The sequence below is a fragment of the Myotis davidii genome, unplaced genomic scaffold, assembly GCF_000327345.1.
Source record: "Myotis davidii unplaced genomic scaffold, ASM32734v1 scaffold599, whole genome shotgun sequence".
NCBI lineage: Eukaryota > Metazoa > Chordata > Mammalia > Chiroptera > Vespertilionidae > Myotis > Myotis davidii.
Window position 1 is genome coordinate 923,643 of NW_006290772.1, and position 18,840 is coordinate 942,482.

Below are 18,840 nucleotides of genomic sequence, written 5' to 3' on the forward strand. Positions count from 1 at the left end.
ACCGAACAATAAAGATTTAATTAAAAAAAAAAAGTTATACACAGATTTTTGACTGTGCAGGAGGTTAGCACCCCTACCCCTGCACTGTTCAAGAGTCTACTTGTAGTCTACACAGACACACACACACACACACAAAACCCACTTGGGCTTTAGAATACATCTTCCTTCCTAGGACCATCATGCAATCTCTCACTTCTATATACATTAATCTCAAAAGATTTCTAAGGGTCTAACAAAAGAGACCTATGCATTAATCCCAAAACAATGCATATTAATAACTTTCTATGCCCAAAGTCATACCAGAATTTCCACTTCACCTCTTTTATCCTTTTACTTCCAAATAAACTGCCCTTTTTCTCACGTGTGTCTCATTGCTGTATCTCCCTCTCTGGTCTGCATGTTACTTACAGGTCCACCAGGGTTTATCATTATGGCCTATCCATACACCTTACCCACTGCTTCCACTGACTACATATTTACAAAGAGATGTTCTGAGCATCCTCAAATATATCCCAATCCAAAACATTCTTAGGTCTCGAGTCCCATAACTTTCTGTCTTTTTTGCAAGTGGTTTTCGTTATATAAAGATTATCATTTTTGTTTTGTTTAGTTAATCCTCCACCCGAGGATATTTTTACATTGAGTTGTTTTTTTGTGTGTGTGTGTGTGTGTTTTTTAAGAGAGACTGGAAGGGTGAGGGTGAGACAGAGAGAAACATAAATGTGAGGAGACACATCTATTGGTTGCCTCCTACATGCACCCTGACCAGAGCTGGGGATTCACCCTGCGAACGAGGTCTGTACCCTTGACTGGAATTGAACCCATGACCCTTCAGATTGAGGGCCAACACTAAACACTGAGCAAAGAGGCCAGGGTAAGATTATCTTCATTTTCAGATACAGTAAGGGTCACTGTTATTACTTTATTTACCCTAGTCATAAGAAGGGAGAAAGTGGCAGGGATTCTCCATTTCAGTTCAACACCCAAGACACGGGAGAAAACCAGTGTGTCGGGCAGCTTGGCCAGGGGGAGCCCGGCTATGCAAACCTGACCAGCGTTCCTGACCTGGACCACCAGCGGCTTCCGTAGGTGCCGGTTCTGCAACTTCCGGGGCTTTGGCAAGAAGAAATCCGACTGCATCTATGAGGAAAACAGTGCCAGATCCCTGAGTGTTTTCACAGCAAACATGGGTCTGCAGGCAAGCAGAGGGGAGCATTCCCTGCACTTACGCTGATGGAGTTCAGATGCTGAAGGAAAGTCAATTCTGTCTCTTTATTAGGAGAGAAGAGCTTCCCGTGTCGGCTGTTGGGTGGCAAAGTTGTTGGGACAGCAAAAAGGCCACCATCTGAGTCACTGCTTCCTGTACTAGAGGAACCAGCCACCAAGAGGGGTCTTGGAGGGTTTCTCAAACCTAGAAAAGGAGAGGGGTAGTGAATAGAATACCCTCACCCAGCAACATCTCCAGTGTGAATGGAGTTCTACTGGAAAGAAAATCAAGAAGAATTCCTGACAACCTGTTCTATTTCCTGGAAAGGAGTTTCCTTTTTCTTAGTCCCATAAAACCTGCTTTTCCATCTTTCTCCCTGAAATACTAGTTTCCTACCTGAGCAGATCATAGCTCTTCCTGACAGGATAAAGAAACTTTACCATTTTGTTTGAGCCTTGGTGGGAAAGGCAGCTAGGCATTCATTTTTCGGAGCTGGAACCCAGCAGAATATCTAGTGCAGAACAGAGGTCAGCAAACTCTCTCTTTAAAGATAATAAATATTGCTTTGTGGGCCTGAAGACTCTGCTAATCTCAATTCTGCAGCTGTAGTACAAAAGCAGCTACAGGCAACATGTGTATGCACCAGTGAGCACAGCCATGTGCCAATAAAACTTTATTTACAACAACTAGGCCGTGGGCCATAGTTTGCTGATGCCTGGTCTAAATCTGTAATTATACAGAAAACCGACCCAGAAATGGACAGAAAGTAGTTATTTAAGAACCACTATTTTGGGACTCTGCTAGCTATTACCATAGATGCTGCTGCAAAGCACCCTTAATTCATGGTAGAATGGATCTCCTTCCCTTCTTCTTTTTCTTTTTTTTAAAGATATTTTTATTGATTCCAGAGACGAAAGGAGAGGGAGAGAGAAACATCAACGATGAGAAAGAATCATTGATCGGTGCCTCCTGCACTCCCCCTACCGGGGATTGAGCCTGCAACCCAGGCATGTGCCCTGACTGGGAATTGAATTGTGACCTCCTGGTTTGTAGGTTGAGGCTCAACCACTGAGCCACACTGGCCAGGCTCCTTCCCTTTTTCTTTATTTGCAAATCTGTGAAGTTACACTAACACTCATGGTATCCAGAGACCAGGTCTTCTAAGCACTGGTATGGATTCTAGCACTGCAGGTGGATTAGTCCAGAAGGATCCTTAATTAAGAAAGAGGATGGATATTAAAGAGTACACAGAATCGAAAATTTTAAAAACAGAACGCAAAAAGAATATACAATCTACCAGCTAGCCCTACTATCGAGTACAGGGACTGTATCTGCGAGAACAACCAGTTCACAGTATGCTGCTGCCCTCCTCGTGAGTCACAGCACGGAAACGGGATCAGGGTGGAGAAAACAGAACTAAGAGCTGCAGGAGGCGGAGAGCCTGACACAGCAGCAGCCCAGCTTTCTTACAGGCCCCTATGAAGTGCTCTCAAGGACTGGAATCTTCGAGCACTTAACAGGCGGGCTATTTGCAACAAGACATAATGCTAATAACATTCACTGACCAGAAAATAACCCTAGAGCAGGGATTTTCAAGTTTTGTTGCCACAAGTCTTTTTAAACCATGCAACATCTGAGCATTTAGTCAGGGGCACTAACCTCTATTCCAGCAGTTCTCAACCTATGGGTCGCGAACAATGAAAATACATCCTGCGTATCAGATATTTACATTACGATTCATCACAGTAGCAACATTACAGTTATGAAGTAGCAACAAAAATAATTTTATGGTTGGGGGTCACCACAACATGAGGAACTGTATTAAAGGGTCGCGGGCATTAAGAAGGTTGAGAACCACTGCTCTATTCCCTTAAAATGTCAAATAAAAACAATGACAACAGCCAACACAATAGCCATCCATGTGAATGAGTCAAAATTATCCTTTTTTTTTTTTTGGTCAGATGGGCAAAAAGTGTATTTTTTGGTGTGCCGCGGGGTTTTAGTAATTAGTTGATGTATGCCATCAGATGTAAAAGGTTGAAAATCGCAGCCCTAGAGCACTGTTAAAACACCAGGACCCTAGGTCTCTTCAGCCAAAAAGTTATTGCAGGTTTTGGGGCACCCATCTAGATCAGAGTAAGATCAGAGGCAGGACCGCCTCACCTCTTGTATGATGCACACTGGTCACCATTGCAAGGACCAGGACAGCAGAGGGTCCTGAAACTCCTCATGCCTGAGGTGGAGGCCTTCTTGGCCACAGGACACAAAGGAACACGCCAGGCTTCAGCCCCACTATCCCTGCATCCCCATCTCACCAGGTCAGTCTCAGGAAGAGTTACAAGACTTTGCTGGAAGAGAGGAAGGAAGGCTCAAGCGCAGTCAGCATAGCCTCACACCAGGGCCGCACAACACATGCACGTTTCTCTTTCTACCTTTAAAATTCAGGATTCTAGCCATGGCAATTATTAATGTTTTACTATAAAAATACTAAGCAAGGCCAGGCCGGTGTGGATCAGTGGTTGAGTGTCGACCTAGGAACCAGGAGGTCACAGTGTGATGCCTGGCCAGGGCACATGCCTGGGTTGTGGGCTCGATCTCCAGTAGGGGGCGTGCAGGAGACAGCCCATCAATGATTTTTCTCTCATTCACTGATGTTTCTCTTTCTCTTTCGCTCTCCCTTCCTCTCTGAAATCAATAAAAATATACTTCAAAAAAACAAAACAAGCCAAAACCAGTTTGGCTCAGTGGATAGAGCGTTGGCCTGCGGACTGAAAGGTCCCGGGTTCGATTCTGGTCAAGGGCATGTACCTGGGTTGCGGGCACATCCCCAGTAGGAGATGTGCAGGAGGCAGCTGATTGATGTTTCTCTCTCATCGATGTTTCTAACTCTCTATCCCTCTCCCTTCCTCTCTGTAAAAAATCAAAAAAATATATTAAAAAAAAAAAGAGGTACAGAGATTAAAAAAAACAAAGAAAAAACAAAACAAAATAAAACAAAAAAACTAAGCAAGGAAAACTGATGCCTCAGGGAAGCAGGTCAGGTTGATCCTGGTTTTATGTACCCAGTAACCCAAATAAGGACCCTGAATTAAAATGTCTCCCAGATATACAACTGGGGCAAAGAACCACAGAGGACTGGCAGGTCAGACCGTCTCTTTCCAAGGTTTGTGTTGTATTGCTGGGACTTCCCTGAACTTAGGTTTCTTTACTCGAATATTTTAGTTGTAAAGAAAAACAGTCTCATGGACAATAGGGTGGTGAAGACCTGTGGGGGTGGGTAGGGGCTGGGTGGGGGTCGGGGGGAATGTCTCTGTAATACTGTCAACAATAAAAAATATTAAAAAGGCCGAAACCGGTTTGGCTCAGTGGATAGAGCGTTGGCCTGCGGACTGAAAGGTCCCAGGTTCGATTCCGGTCAAGGGCATGTACCTGGGTTGCGGGCACATCCCCAGTGGGAGGTGTGCAGGAGGCAGCTAATCGATGTTTCTCTCTCATCGATGTTTCTAACTCTCTAGCTCTCTCCCTTCCTCTCTGTAAAAAATCAATAAAATATATTTTAAAAAAATATATTAAAAAGGAAAACAGTCTCTAGAAGATTCAGTAAGAACCAACCCTTCTCAGCCTCGAAACCTCCAACTCAGCATGTTATGGAGGTTTCCACGGCCCTCACAAAGCCCGATCCCCCCAAGTGAATGGACTGGCAAGGGCTACCCATGTTCTCCACTGGCTCACGCACCCTAGGATCCCAAAGCCCTTGGTGACAGGCCCACATTCACCCTCCCTCTGAGGAAACGGTGATTTCCGTTTTCCTCCCCTCCCCCGCTGGACTGTGGCTGACTGGGGCCAGGCCTCAGGAATCCCTGTGCCCTCAGACCTGGCACAGCCCCCATGCCCAGCGGGGCACCCAGAATGGGGGGCCCCTGGTCAACGTGCCTGCTGAGCCTCACCTGAGGAGGGACAAGGCGCAGAGCTGGGAGAGAAGGTCTTGTTGCGAAGGGCAGACTGGTTCCGAGGGCAGCGGGGGCTCCGGGAGCTGATGTTCACCACCTTCCCTGGGGGGGTCGTCGACTGTTCCTCCTGGGCGGGTCTCGCTGAGGCCATGGAGCTGGCGTTGGATTCTGGAGCCTAGGACAGAAGTGGGCAGAAACAACAGCCACACTCAGCCCATGAACAACGGTTCTGGAATGAGTGCCCGGGGCAGGAGGCACCAGAACTCCCTGAAATCAGATGGACAGCAGAGGCTAAGCGACCACATTCCATGATGGCAGAGGTCAGCACCCCTGCGTCACTCAGCAGTGCCAGCATTCAAAATCACTAGTCAGGTGGGCACTGAGGGAACCAGGGCTCTCCCTCCTGGAACCTCTGCCCTCACTGCCCATAGGCAGGTGGCACGAACTGGCAAACCATCAGGAAGTGACTAGAGGAAGGGAGGGAGGGGGACATATGGCTGAAAGCACTGAGCACCCCAGCCTCCCCAGGAAGGGCTCTAGCTGCCAAAAGATGCTGAATTGCAGGGACCGCCACTAGCCTTTAAAAAACAAGCCTAAGACGACTGCCATGGCCTCTTCCTACTGCGAGTAGAAAAGACATACGTACAGATTTCACTTCTAGAATGAAACACAATCACAGCTGAAGAGCTCCCTGCTGAATCAAATCCCAAACCCCAAAGGTTTCATAGATTGCTGCCTGAGGGCACTGCCTCCACTCTTGAGTCCTCAACAGAGACACCCTTCCATCCAGCTGTTCTTACCCTGGTGACTTTACCAACCCCGTCCGCCACATTCTCCGAGGTACCCACACCCCAGGCCCACTGGCGGGGGAACCTTCCAGTAAATTACAGAACCCATTATCCACACCCTCAGCACAGCCTCACCTGCTCTGCTTGCCAGAGGCCCCATGCCTCCTCTGTACCTCCCATGGCCCTTCAGCCCCCGCCCTGACCCTCCTCTTCCTTTCCATAGGACTCCTCCCCCTTACCCCCCCCCCACCTCTTCCAGCTTAGCTAATTCAATCTGACTCACTATTCAATTGTCCAACCACGTGCCCAGCCAGCCTCTTGTCAGCGATTCACCCAAACCTCAGCAGGAGGGAGACCAAAAGGCCAGGCTATCCATCTTTATCGCAAGGTTCCCATTCTCAGCCGGGGCCTCTGGGCAGCAGCTCTCACACCCGAGAAGCATCAGTACCACCTGGTAGAGGGTGTCAAAACATGGTCTATCGCCCGCTGGTATGACTCAAGGTTGAGTGTCCACCTATGAACCAGGAGGTCACAGTTCCATTCCTGGTTGGGGCACATGCCTGCTTGGCTTGCAGGCTCAATCCCGAGTGGGGGACGTGCAGGAGGCAGCCAATCAATGATTCTCTCTCAACACTGATGTTTATGCATCTCTGTCCCTCTCCCTTCCTCTCTGCAATCAATAAAAATGTATATTTTTAAAAAACCATGGTGATAGGGCCCCAAGAACTGCATCTCTAGCAAGTTCCCAGGTGAAGCTGAGACTGTTGACAGGGGACCCACTTTGGGAACCATGGCTCTGAGCACTCTGCTTTGTGTTCTCTGCAATAGTATTTCCAACCCGCTCCACTCTCCTCTTCAGTCAAGGCCAAGGCCACTACCTCAGCCGTGTTTCCTCCAGCCTTCTCAGGAGCCAGTCTAGCCTGGGCTCCTTCCATAAGGTACTGGACACACTCATGTGTCCCCCAGTCCCTTTTCCTGACCCCCTCCAAAAGACAAACTTGAAAACGTTTTGAAACTCATAACCTCTGCTCAGTCACCCTAGTATTGCCCATGCCTGACAGAGGGGCACCTCCGCGCTGCAAAATCCAAAGGCCATCTCTCACCCTCAGGCCTTGCCAGCCTCTGCAGCATCCAGCCAGCTCCCACCCACCTCTCTCACAGGGCAGTGATTCACTTCACCATCCAAACTGAGAGCCTCTGTGTGCAAGCACTGCCTGGGCACAACTGAGAAAACGGAGAGGAACCTGGTGGGAGAGTCAACCAGAAACCAAGGCAGAACAGCAAATTCACAGACTGAGCGTCTGTTCAGGGAAGGTGGAAGGTGTGGTGTGTGCTCTCAGGCACCGCTTACACTTGGTACTGACTGTGAATCAGTACCGAGGGGTGCACAGTGAGCCTGCAGTCCCGGCCTGTCCCTCAAAGCCACAGCATTCAGCTCCCTCAGCTGTCCCTCCTGGAACCTATGAGGCTCCAGGCTGCTAAACACCACGCATACACTGCTATTTCGGGAATAGCCTGCATTAGGATCTGCTCGTGTCCAGGAGATCCTACAAGACTTTCCCATCAGCAAGTCTCTGCCCCATTTGCAGCTCTGCTAATCAGCCTCCCCTGGTAAGGGTCACATGCCATGGCCTATCTGGCATGACCACCCCCTCCCTGGGTCACCATGGTCACTCCCACTCACCTTGGACCCTCCTGAGGTGCCACAGACTACTTCAACTAGCCGTCTCCTGGACAGCTACCCACGGAGGTCGGCCTGCAGAGGTTTCCTGGGTGCAGCCCCACACCGTGCATCTCTCAGCCCCAGCATTCCATTTTTTCCCTCCAGCTCCACTCCTTTCTCTGAGGCTGTGCCACCACTGTCCTCCCAGGACAGCCATTCGAAAGTGCAAACTCAACCTCTTCATTCCTCTGCAGAAACCTGCAACCCTCCCGACACCTAGAGCAAGTCCAATCTGGCTCAGTCCCGGCCAAGCCTGCCACCTCCCCTCTGTACACTGGCCCCTTGGCTGGCACGCTCAGGGCTCAGCAGAATCCCGGAGCCTAGCAAGGCCCAACAGGCATGGCCTGCTGGTTGCTGTCCTCTGTGGAGCCCTGTGTGAGCCTAGGAGAGGACAGGGCCCTTGTCTGGCAAGAAGCCAAAGCCGTAGCCAGTGCTCAGCATGACCTCGCTCAATAAAATGAAACATGGTCTGTGAGAACCTCTGCCTCTCTGGTCACTGAGGTCCCTGCCTCCTGCCCTTCCCTGAGGAGCCAGGGGGACTCCTGACACCTGCTGTGGGGCTGGGCCGGATTGCCCTCTGGGTGCCAACAGAGCGTGCGGCCACACACTCACCAGTCTGGGGTTGACCTCAGTGGAGATGAGCTTCAGGAGGCAGCTGAGGAGGCGCTGCTTGTGAGAGGCGGCGGGTGGGGAGCCACCAGGGGCCTGGCCCTCGGGGCCCAGCTCGGCCAGCCAGTCATACTCCAGCTGCAGCTTGCTTGGCTTTCCCATCATGAGGTAGACTTCGGCCAGTGTCAGGCTCTCGGAGGTCTGCAGGTTCCAGCCCTCTTCGCGGAGCTGCTGGGCCAGCCGGCTGGCAGGGACATCTTTTGGAGGCTTGGCAGAAGGCTGTCCCTGAGGTGGCGGGGGGTCCGAGGGGCTCGCCTTCTCCTGGGGCTCCTCCGCAGGAGCATCTGCTGAGTCTTTAGTGCAAACATCTGGCTGGAGCCCTGGGCTGGGCTGAGGCTCCAGGCCAGATAGGCCACGGGCAGGAGACGGTGCCCTGGTCTGGGCAAGGTTGGCCACCTCTGCGCTGCTGGGGGCTTGAGTCTCTGGGGAGACACAGGCCGAGAGCCGAGAGTCTGCACAGTGGCACGGCTCAGGGAGGATGAGGTCCTGGCAGGACTTCATGTAGCGGGGGAAGGGGTCTAGGAGAGAGAGATCGTCCTCCAGCTCTGGGAGCTGGCCACAGGCACAAGTCGTGGCCCTGGGCTCTTGGGCTGGGCCATCCCCAACCTCTACAGGAGCTGCCGTAGGGGTCTGTACCCCAGCATCCTGGAGCCCAGGGGGAAGCCTGTCGGGAGCGTTCGGGCTGCTGAGGCTTGGGGCAGCCCCCTCCCCAAGGGCACTTTCAGGGGAACTCTCTCCAGAGCTCTGAGAAGTGTCCATGGAGGGAGGAGGCCGCCCCCCGCCCTTGCCTTCGGTGCTGCTCCTTGGGCACTTCACTTGGCCCCTGGCTGTACCCTGCCCGCTCTGGATGCCCAGGATCTGAGCTGGAGGCAGTGTGTGGGCATCTTTGGAGCTCTGTTTGCACCGGCCACCCTCCTGCCAGTGCACCGTGCAGAAGGCCTTAGAGTGCACCACACGGGCCACTCCTGGAAGTGGGGTCAGCGTACAGTTCTCCCCAGGGAACAGGTGCAGCATTACTTTCTCCTGTGACGGCTCCACAAACGAATCCTGCAGCTGCCGCTCCGCGAGTGTCTTTCGCTTAGCGCACTGTCAAGGAACCATATGTAGCAGCACCCGCCCCTGGGCATCACAGGGCCTTGGGAAAGGCATGACTCAGGTATTTCCTTCTTTAGGAACCTACTCCCAGCACACACTGTTCTTGCTGTGGACTGGGCAGGGCTGGGAGCTGGCTAAGAGGAAGTCTGACACTATCCTTAGTCATTTGATCAACCTGCTCCCAGGGATGCTTAGCCCATATCCCACAGGCCAGATGGTAGTTGCTCACCACATGGAGGGCTGCTGTGACAGAGTTCTAACACTGCAAGGTGAAAGTGGACCACACACCCAAAACCCAGAGGAAAGGGGGTTATGGATTTTAGTTCTGGCTGTAGACCATCTCACAGCATAGCTGCTACGCCACATGGGCCCCAGTGCAATCCTGAGAGTGACAGGCAGGACAGACACCATTCTGAGGCAGCAGATGCTGTAGATATGATGGTGGTGGTGGTACAGGGGGGTTGCTTTAGTAGGAAAAAGATACAATTCGCACTTCATGGAGCTCCCACTTCTGCTTCAAAAATTCAATGAGGCTGGAGACCTTCCGATGGAGCTCCACGATCATCCTATAGGAAACAAAAATGGGAAGAAGAAAGCTGTTACCATGGGGATAGAACCTTCTGAAGGGCCCCCAGGCTGCTGGCAGCAAGTCAATGCCATAAAGAGTAAGGGCATCTAGGAAAGGTACCATGGCGGGGCCAGAGCCACGATGACTCCTTTTCTTAAAAATGAACCCTTTAAATTGAGTAACTAGAGACTCATATGAAACTGCAAGAAGATAAAGCGGAGACCTATCTACCCTTCACAGTGCAAGATCTCACCCAGAACATGGACCTGGGCACAGCCCACCCAACTATTCTAATAAGCACCGTTCGGGTCAGGAAGGGGAGGCCTGGCCACCTTAATAACCCCAAGAAATAAAAATACACATGGGAGGAATGAAGCACAGACACACCACCATGTGGATGCTCAGCACCTGAAAACATGATGCTCAGGGAGAGGTCAGAAAGAAAGGACTATAATAGGAGATTCCACTTATGCCTAACGTCCAGAACAGCCAATCTATAGAAGCAGAAGGTACATCTGTGATTGCTGGGGGCCAAGGACCAGGGGCGGGGGATGAGAAGCAACTATTTAGTGGATACCAGGCTTCCTTTTGGAGTGACAAAAATATTCCTAAACTAAATAGAAATGGTAGCTGTACAATACTGTGAAAGTACTCAAGTGTCCTGAATGGGATACCTAGAAATGGCTAATGGTTAATTCTATGTTATGTGACTTTTACCTCAATCTATAAAAATAAAAATGTGTAACTGGAAAATGGTCTGTACTCACCGTGGTGAGTCATCCACAAATCAGATACAAAACTTTAGGGAATGGTAAGAGGCAATGGAAAAGGAATGGGGGGAGATGCTACAGTCATCAACTTGCTAATCACGACATCTTTCTATATCCGCTCCTGGCCTGCGAGACTCATGCCTCCAGGCCCCCAACAGTACACTACCCTCACCCTACCCCCATGTAATTTTGGAGCATCACTCAGGGGTCTACGAGGGAACCCATATACCACCCTCTGTTCACATCCCTCCCAGCTGGCTCCCTACCAAACTCCAAAGGCAGTTACCTGAGCCTGGGGTTCTGGGAGAGGCTCTGTACTCGGGCCCAGGCGTGATTGTTCCTTGGCTGTAGCTCTACGGGGACTCTCAGGGGCAGACGCACTGGCTTCTGGTCCTCTTCATCACTCAGGCCTGCGACAAGAAGGGCTGTGAGAGCCTGGCCAATAGACTGCCGTGCAGAAGGCAACGTGGTTGGCCAGAAAACTCGGCAGGAGGAGCCGTGGACAAATGGCCTGGGAGGCGAAGCAGAGCTGGCAAAGAGGCCCATGAGAACCTGTGCCCAGAGAAGTGCCAACATGGCCATTAGGGTACCCGCAAAGCTGGGGCAATGACTGGGCCACATGAGGCCACGGGACTCCCTCCTGCCACCACTCACACTCCATCTGAATACTGTGAGTGGACACACGGCTTTGGACCCAAGAATTGCTCAGGGGTTTAGGAATGCTCGGACACAGAGCTCGGCCTATCGATTGCTAAATGGAGCAGAGAAAACACGCCCCCAGCCCCACCCAGCCCACCTTCCACATACCGTCTGGGTCACAGAGCTTCTTCAGGGCTCGGCACATGGGCGCTTTGATTCGCAGGTTTCTTCCTTTGTAACGCACTGTGGTGGCCCTGGGAACATTTTTAAAGAAATGCTGAGACCTCTCAATGAACAGTAGCTCCCTGTCCTGCGCAGGGAGGGCCCTGGCTGGGCGCCCATCGTGGCCTTCAGAGTCCTGCTCATCCTATGGCTCTGGATGCCCAATACTTTCCCACTCACACCTCACACTGCAAAGGGGATGCCTGTCATTCACAGGAAACGTGCCCTGCCTCCCGCCTGGCGACGGGTGCGGCATCAGCTGCTGTCCGACCCCCTGGAAAGCTCATGACAGTGAGCACCCCTCAGACACCAGATGATGCACCCTCCTCTCCTCGTCCTCCACAGGACCCCTTGAGAGTAGGTTTCAACCCATCTCTATGTGACCTCAACCCAACTCAGAGACCACATCTTCACGTCAGCAATGTCCCCCAGCCCCCAGGACCTCTGGGAACCATACACTGGGACCTGGGGTGTAGGGCACTCACAGCCAGCAGGCACGGGGGTCAAGTCAGTGGGCCTGCTTCACGTCTGCCTGTCACAGACGCCAGTGACACTGTGAGGACTGAGGTGGCAGGACTTCAGATAGTGTTAGAATTAAAGAAATACTACAAACGAGTACAAAAGCCACAAAAATAGTTCCTTCTAATAAACACATTTAGAATGCTTTGGAATTACTCAATAAGGATAGATTGGCAGTCAAGTGAGTGCGGGCAAGACAACTGTGAAAGACTGAGGGTGACTGGAAGCACCCTGCAGCCCCACTGCCGTGCGTTTCTATGCTTGTTCCGCTTGAAAACGGTTCATCGCAAGTGATGCATGTTGACTAGCGCCTCTAAGATAAAAACCACCCAGAACTCTGAGGATGGGCCCCTTCAAAGAAAAGGCCTTGGCCAGCCAGCTGTGTCTGGTAAGCAAATGTAGGTTTCTGTTTTACAAAAGTTTCAAGGTCCATGTATATTGTTTTATAACTGTTTTTTGTTTGTCTGTTTTCTAGAGGCAAACATATAACCTATTCTTTTTATTTCTATTTAAAACCAAGTCACCTTAGCAAGTGGATTTGCAGACGGGAAGAGAAACCATGGGCAGGAAAGGTTTATGTTTCTGTTCTCCAGCATCCACACAACAGGGAGGTTTGCCCATGTTGTGCTCAGTAATGGGTGTCATGAAGTTTTATGACTCTATTTTAACCAACTTTTCTAATTGGCTAACTCCCAGCTGTGGCCCCAGGAAGCAAGCCCTCCGTGCCCCCCCGCCCCCCCAATTCTGTCAGGAGGAGCAATTCAGAGAGGATAAGGGTCCACATGAACCACCACCACATTCCACTGAGACCAAAGCTTGAGTTTTAGCCACCTGAACTCATGGGCGATCCAGGGCCACAAGGTGCTACTGAAGAGGGAATTGGGAGGAGAGCTTTAAAACAGCAGTAATTGAGCACCAAGTCGAATCTTAAACAACTTCCTCCAATAAAGGGCTCTGGGGACAAGTGGACTTTCCTGCCCATCATCACTTTTTGTTGCATCTGCCCCCAAACAAAACAAAACAGTAGCAGGCAAGACTTAAAGAGCAGGTGGAGCTGTGTCATGTGGCACCTGTGTTTGTGATGATCACATATTCCGTTAAACTGCTATTTTGTGACTTCCTTTTTTTTAAAAAAAAGTGAAATTGAGCAGTCCTCTTTTTGTGACTAAATAACCATCCTGAGAATACAATTCCTTTCCTTTTCTCTCAAATGGAAGTTCTTTGGCAGCCTGAGTTTGGAGCCTGTACAAGGTAAAGCCATGTTCAAGCTAACACAGAAAAGGCCTCTCAAGGCCTGGCCCCGGTCCTGCGACATGATCTGTACTTGCCCACCTCACACACCAGCCCCATGGTGGGAAGACAGGCGAGACTACTGACAGGCCAGGCCAGCCTGACCTCTGATGGAAAGTAACAAAACAGAGGATTCTATCTGAACCCCTGCACTTGAGTGTTATTTTGACAAAACAGGCAACAGAATAATTCCTGTAAGTGCATGGGAGTCTGGCTCTCCATTCTGAGAGGTTTATTTTCTTCTCTGCAAAGTTATTTGATAAATCCAATAAGCATGCTGCTGGGTCTGTGACCAATGTAATACGATTTAATTTCGGAGCTTTTCTCAATTCATTTACTCTTTTATCTAATTCTGTAATTTTATAACAAAAGGAGATCCACAGTAAATTGAAAAAAGTCTGCAGGAGAAGCACAGACAGGAAGTTGGTTAAATACGCAATGCTTTTTGGTCTTAAATCAGGGCACTGTACTAATTTCCCCGCATCTGTTTCACCTTTACAAGCTTTCTGCTTTGTACTAAAAATCTTATGTCTATTGGTGAAAGAATGGACACAAATCAATAGAACAGAATTAAAGGTCTTGAAAAAGACACAGTACGGTCAATTGACCTTAGATGACAGTCCTTTCTACAGAAAAGGCTGGGACAACTGGACACCCATAGGCCAAAAATATAAACCTAGGTATAAACTTTACATCATATAAAAAAAAAATCCAAAGTAGGGCACGGATTTAAACGTCAAACTATAAATCTTTTAGAAGGAAACAGGCGAACATCTTTGTGAACTTAGTAGGCAAAGGGTTCTTAGCTACAACAGGTTAGTCCACAAAAGCAAAGGATGGCAAATTGGATCTAATCAAAATTAAATACTCTGCCCTTTGAAAGACACTAGTAAAGAGATGATGAGACAAGTCACAGAGTGGAAGAAAATATTTACCAATCACCTATCTGATAAAAGACTAGTGCCTAGAACAGCGATTGTCAACCTTTGGAACCTCACGGACTGCTGGTCTAGAATATATAAAGAGCTCTCTAAACTCAAACATAAGAAAACAGGTACAAGATTTGAACAAACACCTCACCAAAGAAGAAATAAAAATGGTAAACAAGCACAGGAAAGATGCTCAACATCATTAGTCACTGGGGAAATGCTAATCAAAACCACAATGAGCCCAGCCAGTGTCGCTCAGTGGTTGAGTACTGACATATGAACTAGGAGGTCACGGCTAGATTCCCTGTCAGGGTACATGCCCAGGTTACAGGCTCCATCCCCAGTATGGCGTGCAGGAGGTAGCCAATCAATGATTCTCTCCCATCATTGATGTTTCTATCTCCCTCCCTCCCCTTCCTCTCTGCAATCAACAAAAACACACACACACACAATGAAATACCACTTCACACCCACTAGGATGGTTCAAAAGGAGCTCCTGGAACTCTCCCTGGAAAGTTCTGGCAGTTCCATATAGAGTTAGGCACACACTTACCATCTCCTCCCCTGAAGGTGTGCCCAGGAGAAAAATGTTTAAAGTTGGAGCAAATACAGCTTCCACCTGACAAATGCAGGGCAGGTGTAAGGGTGGGAAGGAATAGGGGATGCTGACGCTACAACAGGTAAATGGGATGGGGAGGTGACAAAAGATCCACAAGGCTATGGCAGGTGGCCTCTTCCTACTTGCCTAATCATACTCCACACACATCCAGGAGGCTCCGTTTGCCCAACACCACCAGCAGTTAAGACTGCCTACACTCCTGGCGGTTGGAGTGGGTCGGCTCTTTCACATGGTGGTGATATCTACATCCTCGTTACTATCACGACTGGCTGCAAAAGGGCAGCAGTTCATAGAAATAAAGCCTTGAGAATGCAACATGAGCATCTGTAGGAGCATCCCTGCTGGGCTGGAGCCTGAACAGAAGCACATACGGCGAGCCCCACCTCGCAGGAGCTCACACCTGAGAAGCAGGGGCTCACAGGCCGTCCAACCCCGGGCTGGGGGAGACCAGAACCAGAGGTACGGGAGGGCGATGCTCTGGATACAGCAGAGGCCAGTGAAGACTGTTCCAGGAGAGAGTTCGACCTACAGGATAGCTGAGCTTTGACCAGCAGAGAGAGATCTTGGGTGGTGGGGGAGATGACCGAAGACAAGGAACGGAGTGGTCCGGGTGAAAGCACAGAGGCTCTGGTGGGCTGAGTGGGAGGGACAGATGAGTATTTCTCGTTCTGTATTTCAGAGAACAACGCTAACGCCCAACGTGAGCAGGTGGTGTCTCATAATATAATTTGTACTTACCCAACCTGAATGAGCTCATTCAACTTCGTGGCATTCTTGTCATCCATACCTTTAAACAGAAAAAGAAATAGACATGACCTTGGAGCAGTTAGGAGCAAAACTGGTAAAGATATAATTACTTTCTTATAGAATCCAAACAGAATATTTAAGGTCTTCCAAATAAAACCCCTATGTTAGCTGCAGCCCTTCCCGCAAAGTCAGAACAAGGCGTCACCTGCATGTCCTCTCCACACACCCAGACTTTCTCCTGGGACTACTATCTGCCTCTGCACAGGTGATCACTCCTCCCAAAAACCTCTCAGACCCCTGGGCTATGCTGAACCTCCACTCGTCCTCAACTGCTAGTTTAGAGGCTCCTTCCTCAGGTAACCACTGTGCACATTTCTCCTGCTGGCCTCTAGTTACCTGCGGGCCTGCCTTCGTCAGCTTTGAGCCCTAGGTCCCAGGGTCCACTGGATGATCAGCTCAGATACTGCACATTTCCTCTGCCCTCCTGGTACTTAGTACCGTCCTCAGGACATGTGGAAACCAAGTCAAGTAACCAGATAATGGGAGAATCTAGGTGGTGGATGTTTGGGTGCTCACTGTGAAGTCTTTGAATGATTCTATATTTTTTTTCGGGGGGGAGGGAGTGGGAGGGAGAAGGGGCCAAGCCATAAACACACAGCCAGACTGAAAACCAAAGACAAGAACCAAACCTTAAAAGCAGCCAGAGAAAGAAGAGAACATCTCTTCCAGAGGAACCAGGACACAGATGTGACCTCTCACCAGAAACCGTACAAGCCAGAGACAGTGGAACATCTTTAAAGTGATGAAAGAAAAAACCTTTGAGCCCTAACTGGTTTGGCTCAGTGGATAGAGCATCAGCCTGTGGACTGAAGGGTCCAGGGTTTGATTCTAGTCAAGGGCACATTCCTGGGTTGCAGGCTCGAATCCCCAGTTGGGCGGGGTGTGTGTGTGTGTGTGTGTGTGTGCAGGAGAAGCCGATCAATAATTCTCTCTCATCATTGATGTTTCTATCTCTCTCTTCCTCTACCTTCCTCTCTGAAATCAATAAAAATATATTTTTAAATAAAACACCTTTCAATCAGAATTCTACACCCAGCAAAAGTATCTTAAGAAGAAAGACTTTTCAGATAAATAAATAACTACAAGAATCCATGGCCAACACAATTACACAAAGAACATTAAAAAAAGTTCGGTAGGCTGAAGAGAAACAGTACCAGATGAAATAGATCTTCAGGAAGGAAGGCACAGCCCCAGAAAGGGCGAACTTATAGACTTGCTCACTGACAAAGAGGTCACACACAGACCTGCCTTCAGATGGGCAAAAATCAAACAAGCACTCGTGAGTGTAAAGGCAGTTGTGATGCTGCATGGAGGGAGGGTCTGGAGTGCTGAGAATGTGTGACATAGTGGCCCAGCCTGTTGTGGAGGCTTGTGAACATCTGAGCTAAGATCAAAGGAGTTCATAGGTAAAGGGGAGGAAAAGGCCCATCATCCTGTGTCTGGCTGGTGGGACAGACAGACAGAAGGCCCATCACTCTGTGTCCAGCTGGTGGGACAGATAGACAGAAGGCTGGCACCACCCCAAGTTTAGGGTCTGAGTCACCAAAGGGGGCACGGTCCAAAAAACTGTCCTTCCAAGAAAAGCAGTCTGAGCAAACTGGTGAGTACTACAGGCTACCAGTGCCCCCCCCCCGCCCCGACCCTGTCCTGACATTGGTGCTGTGGCAGATGGAATGGCATCGGTGTAAAAACCAGGACTGGAGGCAGCATGGAACCTTGTCACTTAATAGCTAAGGAGGCTTGAGGTCATTAGTTTTTCATCAAAATGGAATGTCCTCAGCCCCCTTTTCAGACAGGAACAATGCCATCTCACACAGCTGTTAGGATGCTTTACACAAGGTAATATGTGTCAAAGTCCCTGGAATACAGCAGGGACTCAAAGTCTACTATTTCAAGATTTGCATATGCCTGGATATCTCAGTTAGAAAAAGGAATGAATAAAAAGCGAGCTCTGACTTCCTGAACACTCATTTTCTGAACATCCCAGAAAGCATCACCACTAAGCAGGCATGAGAGGCGGCCCTGTACAGGGCACTCTGCAGAAGGCTGCAAGTGGAAGCATGTCCTTCATCAAAGATTCACGAAATGACACAACAGCGTCCCACCATTTGCAGCAGTGGGTGGGGGATCAGAGGGAAAAGCCACACCAGGGTGTGTGTGTGAATGTGTATGTGTGTGTTTAAACATGTACACGTGTGACATGTAACTGGGCTGAGACAGATGACCAGGCATTACCATCAGGAAAGGAGCAGCCAAGCTGGAGGGGTGCCCAGCATGGAGATGAGCTGAAGTCCACAAGCGGAGGCCCCTTGGGTCAGGGCCAGGTGATAACCCAGGGGCATGGAGCCAACGAGAGGATGATTCATATGCAATCAGAGACTGGCTGAGAGGCTCTGGCTGATCGGCTCAGATGTGGCAGGGATGGAGGAGTGGTCATGGATCATTAACAAAGCAGGTGGTACCCACACAAGGCCATGAAAAGAAACACTTTAGGTTTAGGGCAGAGAGAAGGACGCAGAAGAGAAAGTAGAGACTCAAGGGAGATGCAGCCCAATAGTCCCTCTGAACAGACCATTCAAAGCAGAAGCTGGGAGGGATTTACAAAGAAGTCCTCAGACTGTGGAGAGGACAGGGTAGGGAACCAGACACTTGTTCCATTTAGAGCCTCTTACACATTCTTGCCTGTTTTAGGAGAGGGGAGGTCACCCAACACAGGCCAGATGTGCAGAGCAATCAGTGACTGCCCATTTTCCCCAACCTTCTGCTTCTTCCACACCCCCAGCCACCTGCCCATTCAGCAGTGACATGTTAAGTAAGTGGCTGGTAAGATGATGGCTATGGTCATCTCATATGATCGCATTTAACCTTCAGAGTGGCTCTGTGGATGTGTGACAGGCAGACAAGTGGAATGTGCAGAGGCAAGGGTGCGCCCTCTTGTCTGTGGCCAAATGAGGAAGCAAGGTAGGGATGCAAGGCAGTTGGCACAGGTGTCCAGGGAAGGCAAGAGCACCCTCTACATCTGAAGGGAATCTAGTCACAAGGAGA

General features: G+C 49.8%; 1 protein-coding gene across 1 annotated transcript in view; it reads right to left on the minus strand.

Annotated features, from left to right (window-relative positions):
* The window catches only part of CRAMP1 (cramped chromatin regulator homolog 1), a 48,123-nt gene that overhangs the window by 13,016 nt on the left and 16,267 nt on the right, over nt 1-18,840 (minus strand). Inside the window, exons 5-12 of the mRNA XM_015564059.1 lie at nt 15,727-15,775; nt 11,578-11,663; nt 11,057-11,180; nt 9,917-9,998; nt 8,281-9,414; nt 5,155-5,332; nt 1,230-1,411; nt 1,066-1,140 (exon numbers count right to left, since the gene is read on the minus strand). Of these exons, the coding sequence (XP_015419545.1) occupies nt 1,066-1,140; nt 1,230-1,411; nt 5,155-5,332; nt 8,281-9,414; nt 9,917-9,998; nt 11,057-11,180; nt 11,578-11,663; nt 15,727-15,775 (1,910 nt within the window). The remainder of the gene's footprint in view (nt 1-1,065; nt 1,141-1,229; nt 1,412-5,154; nt 5,333-8,280; nt 9,415-9,916; nt 9,999-11,056; nt 11,181-11,577; nt 11,664-15,726; nt 15,776-18,840) is intronic.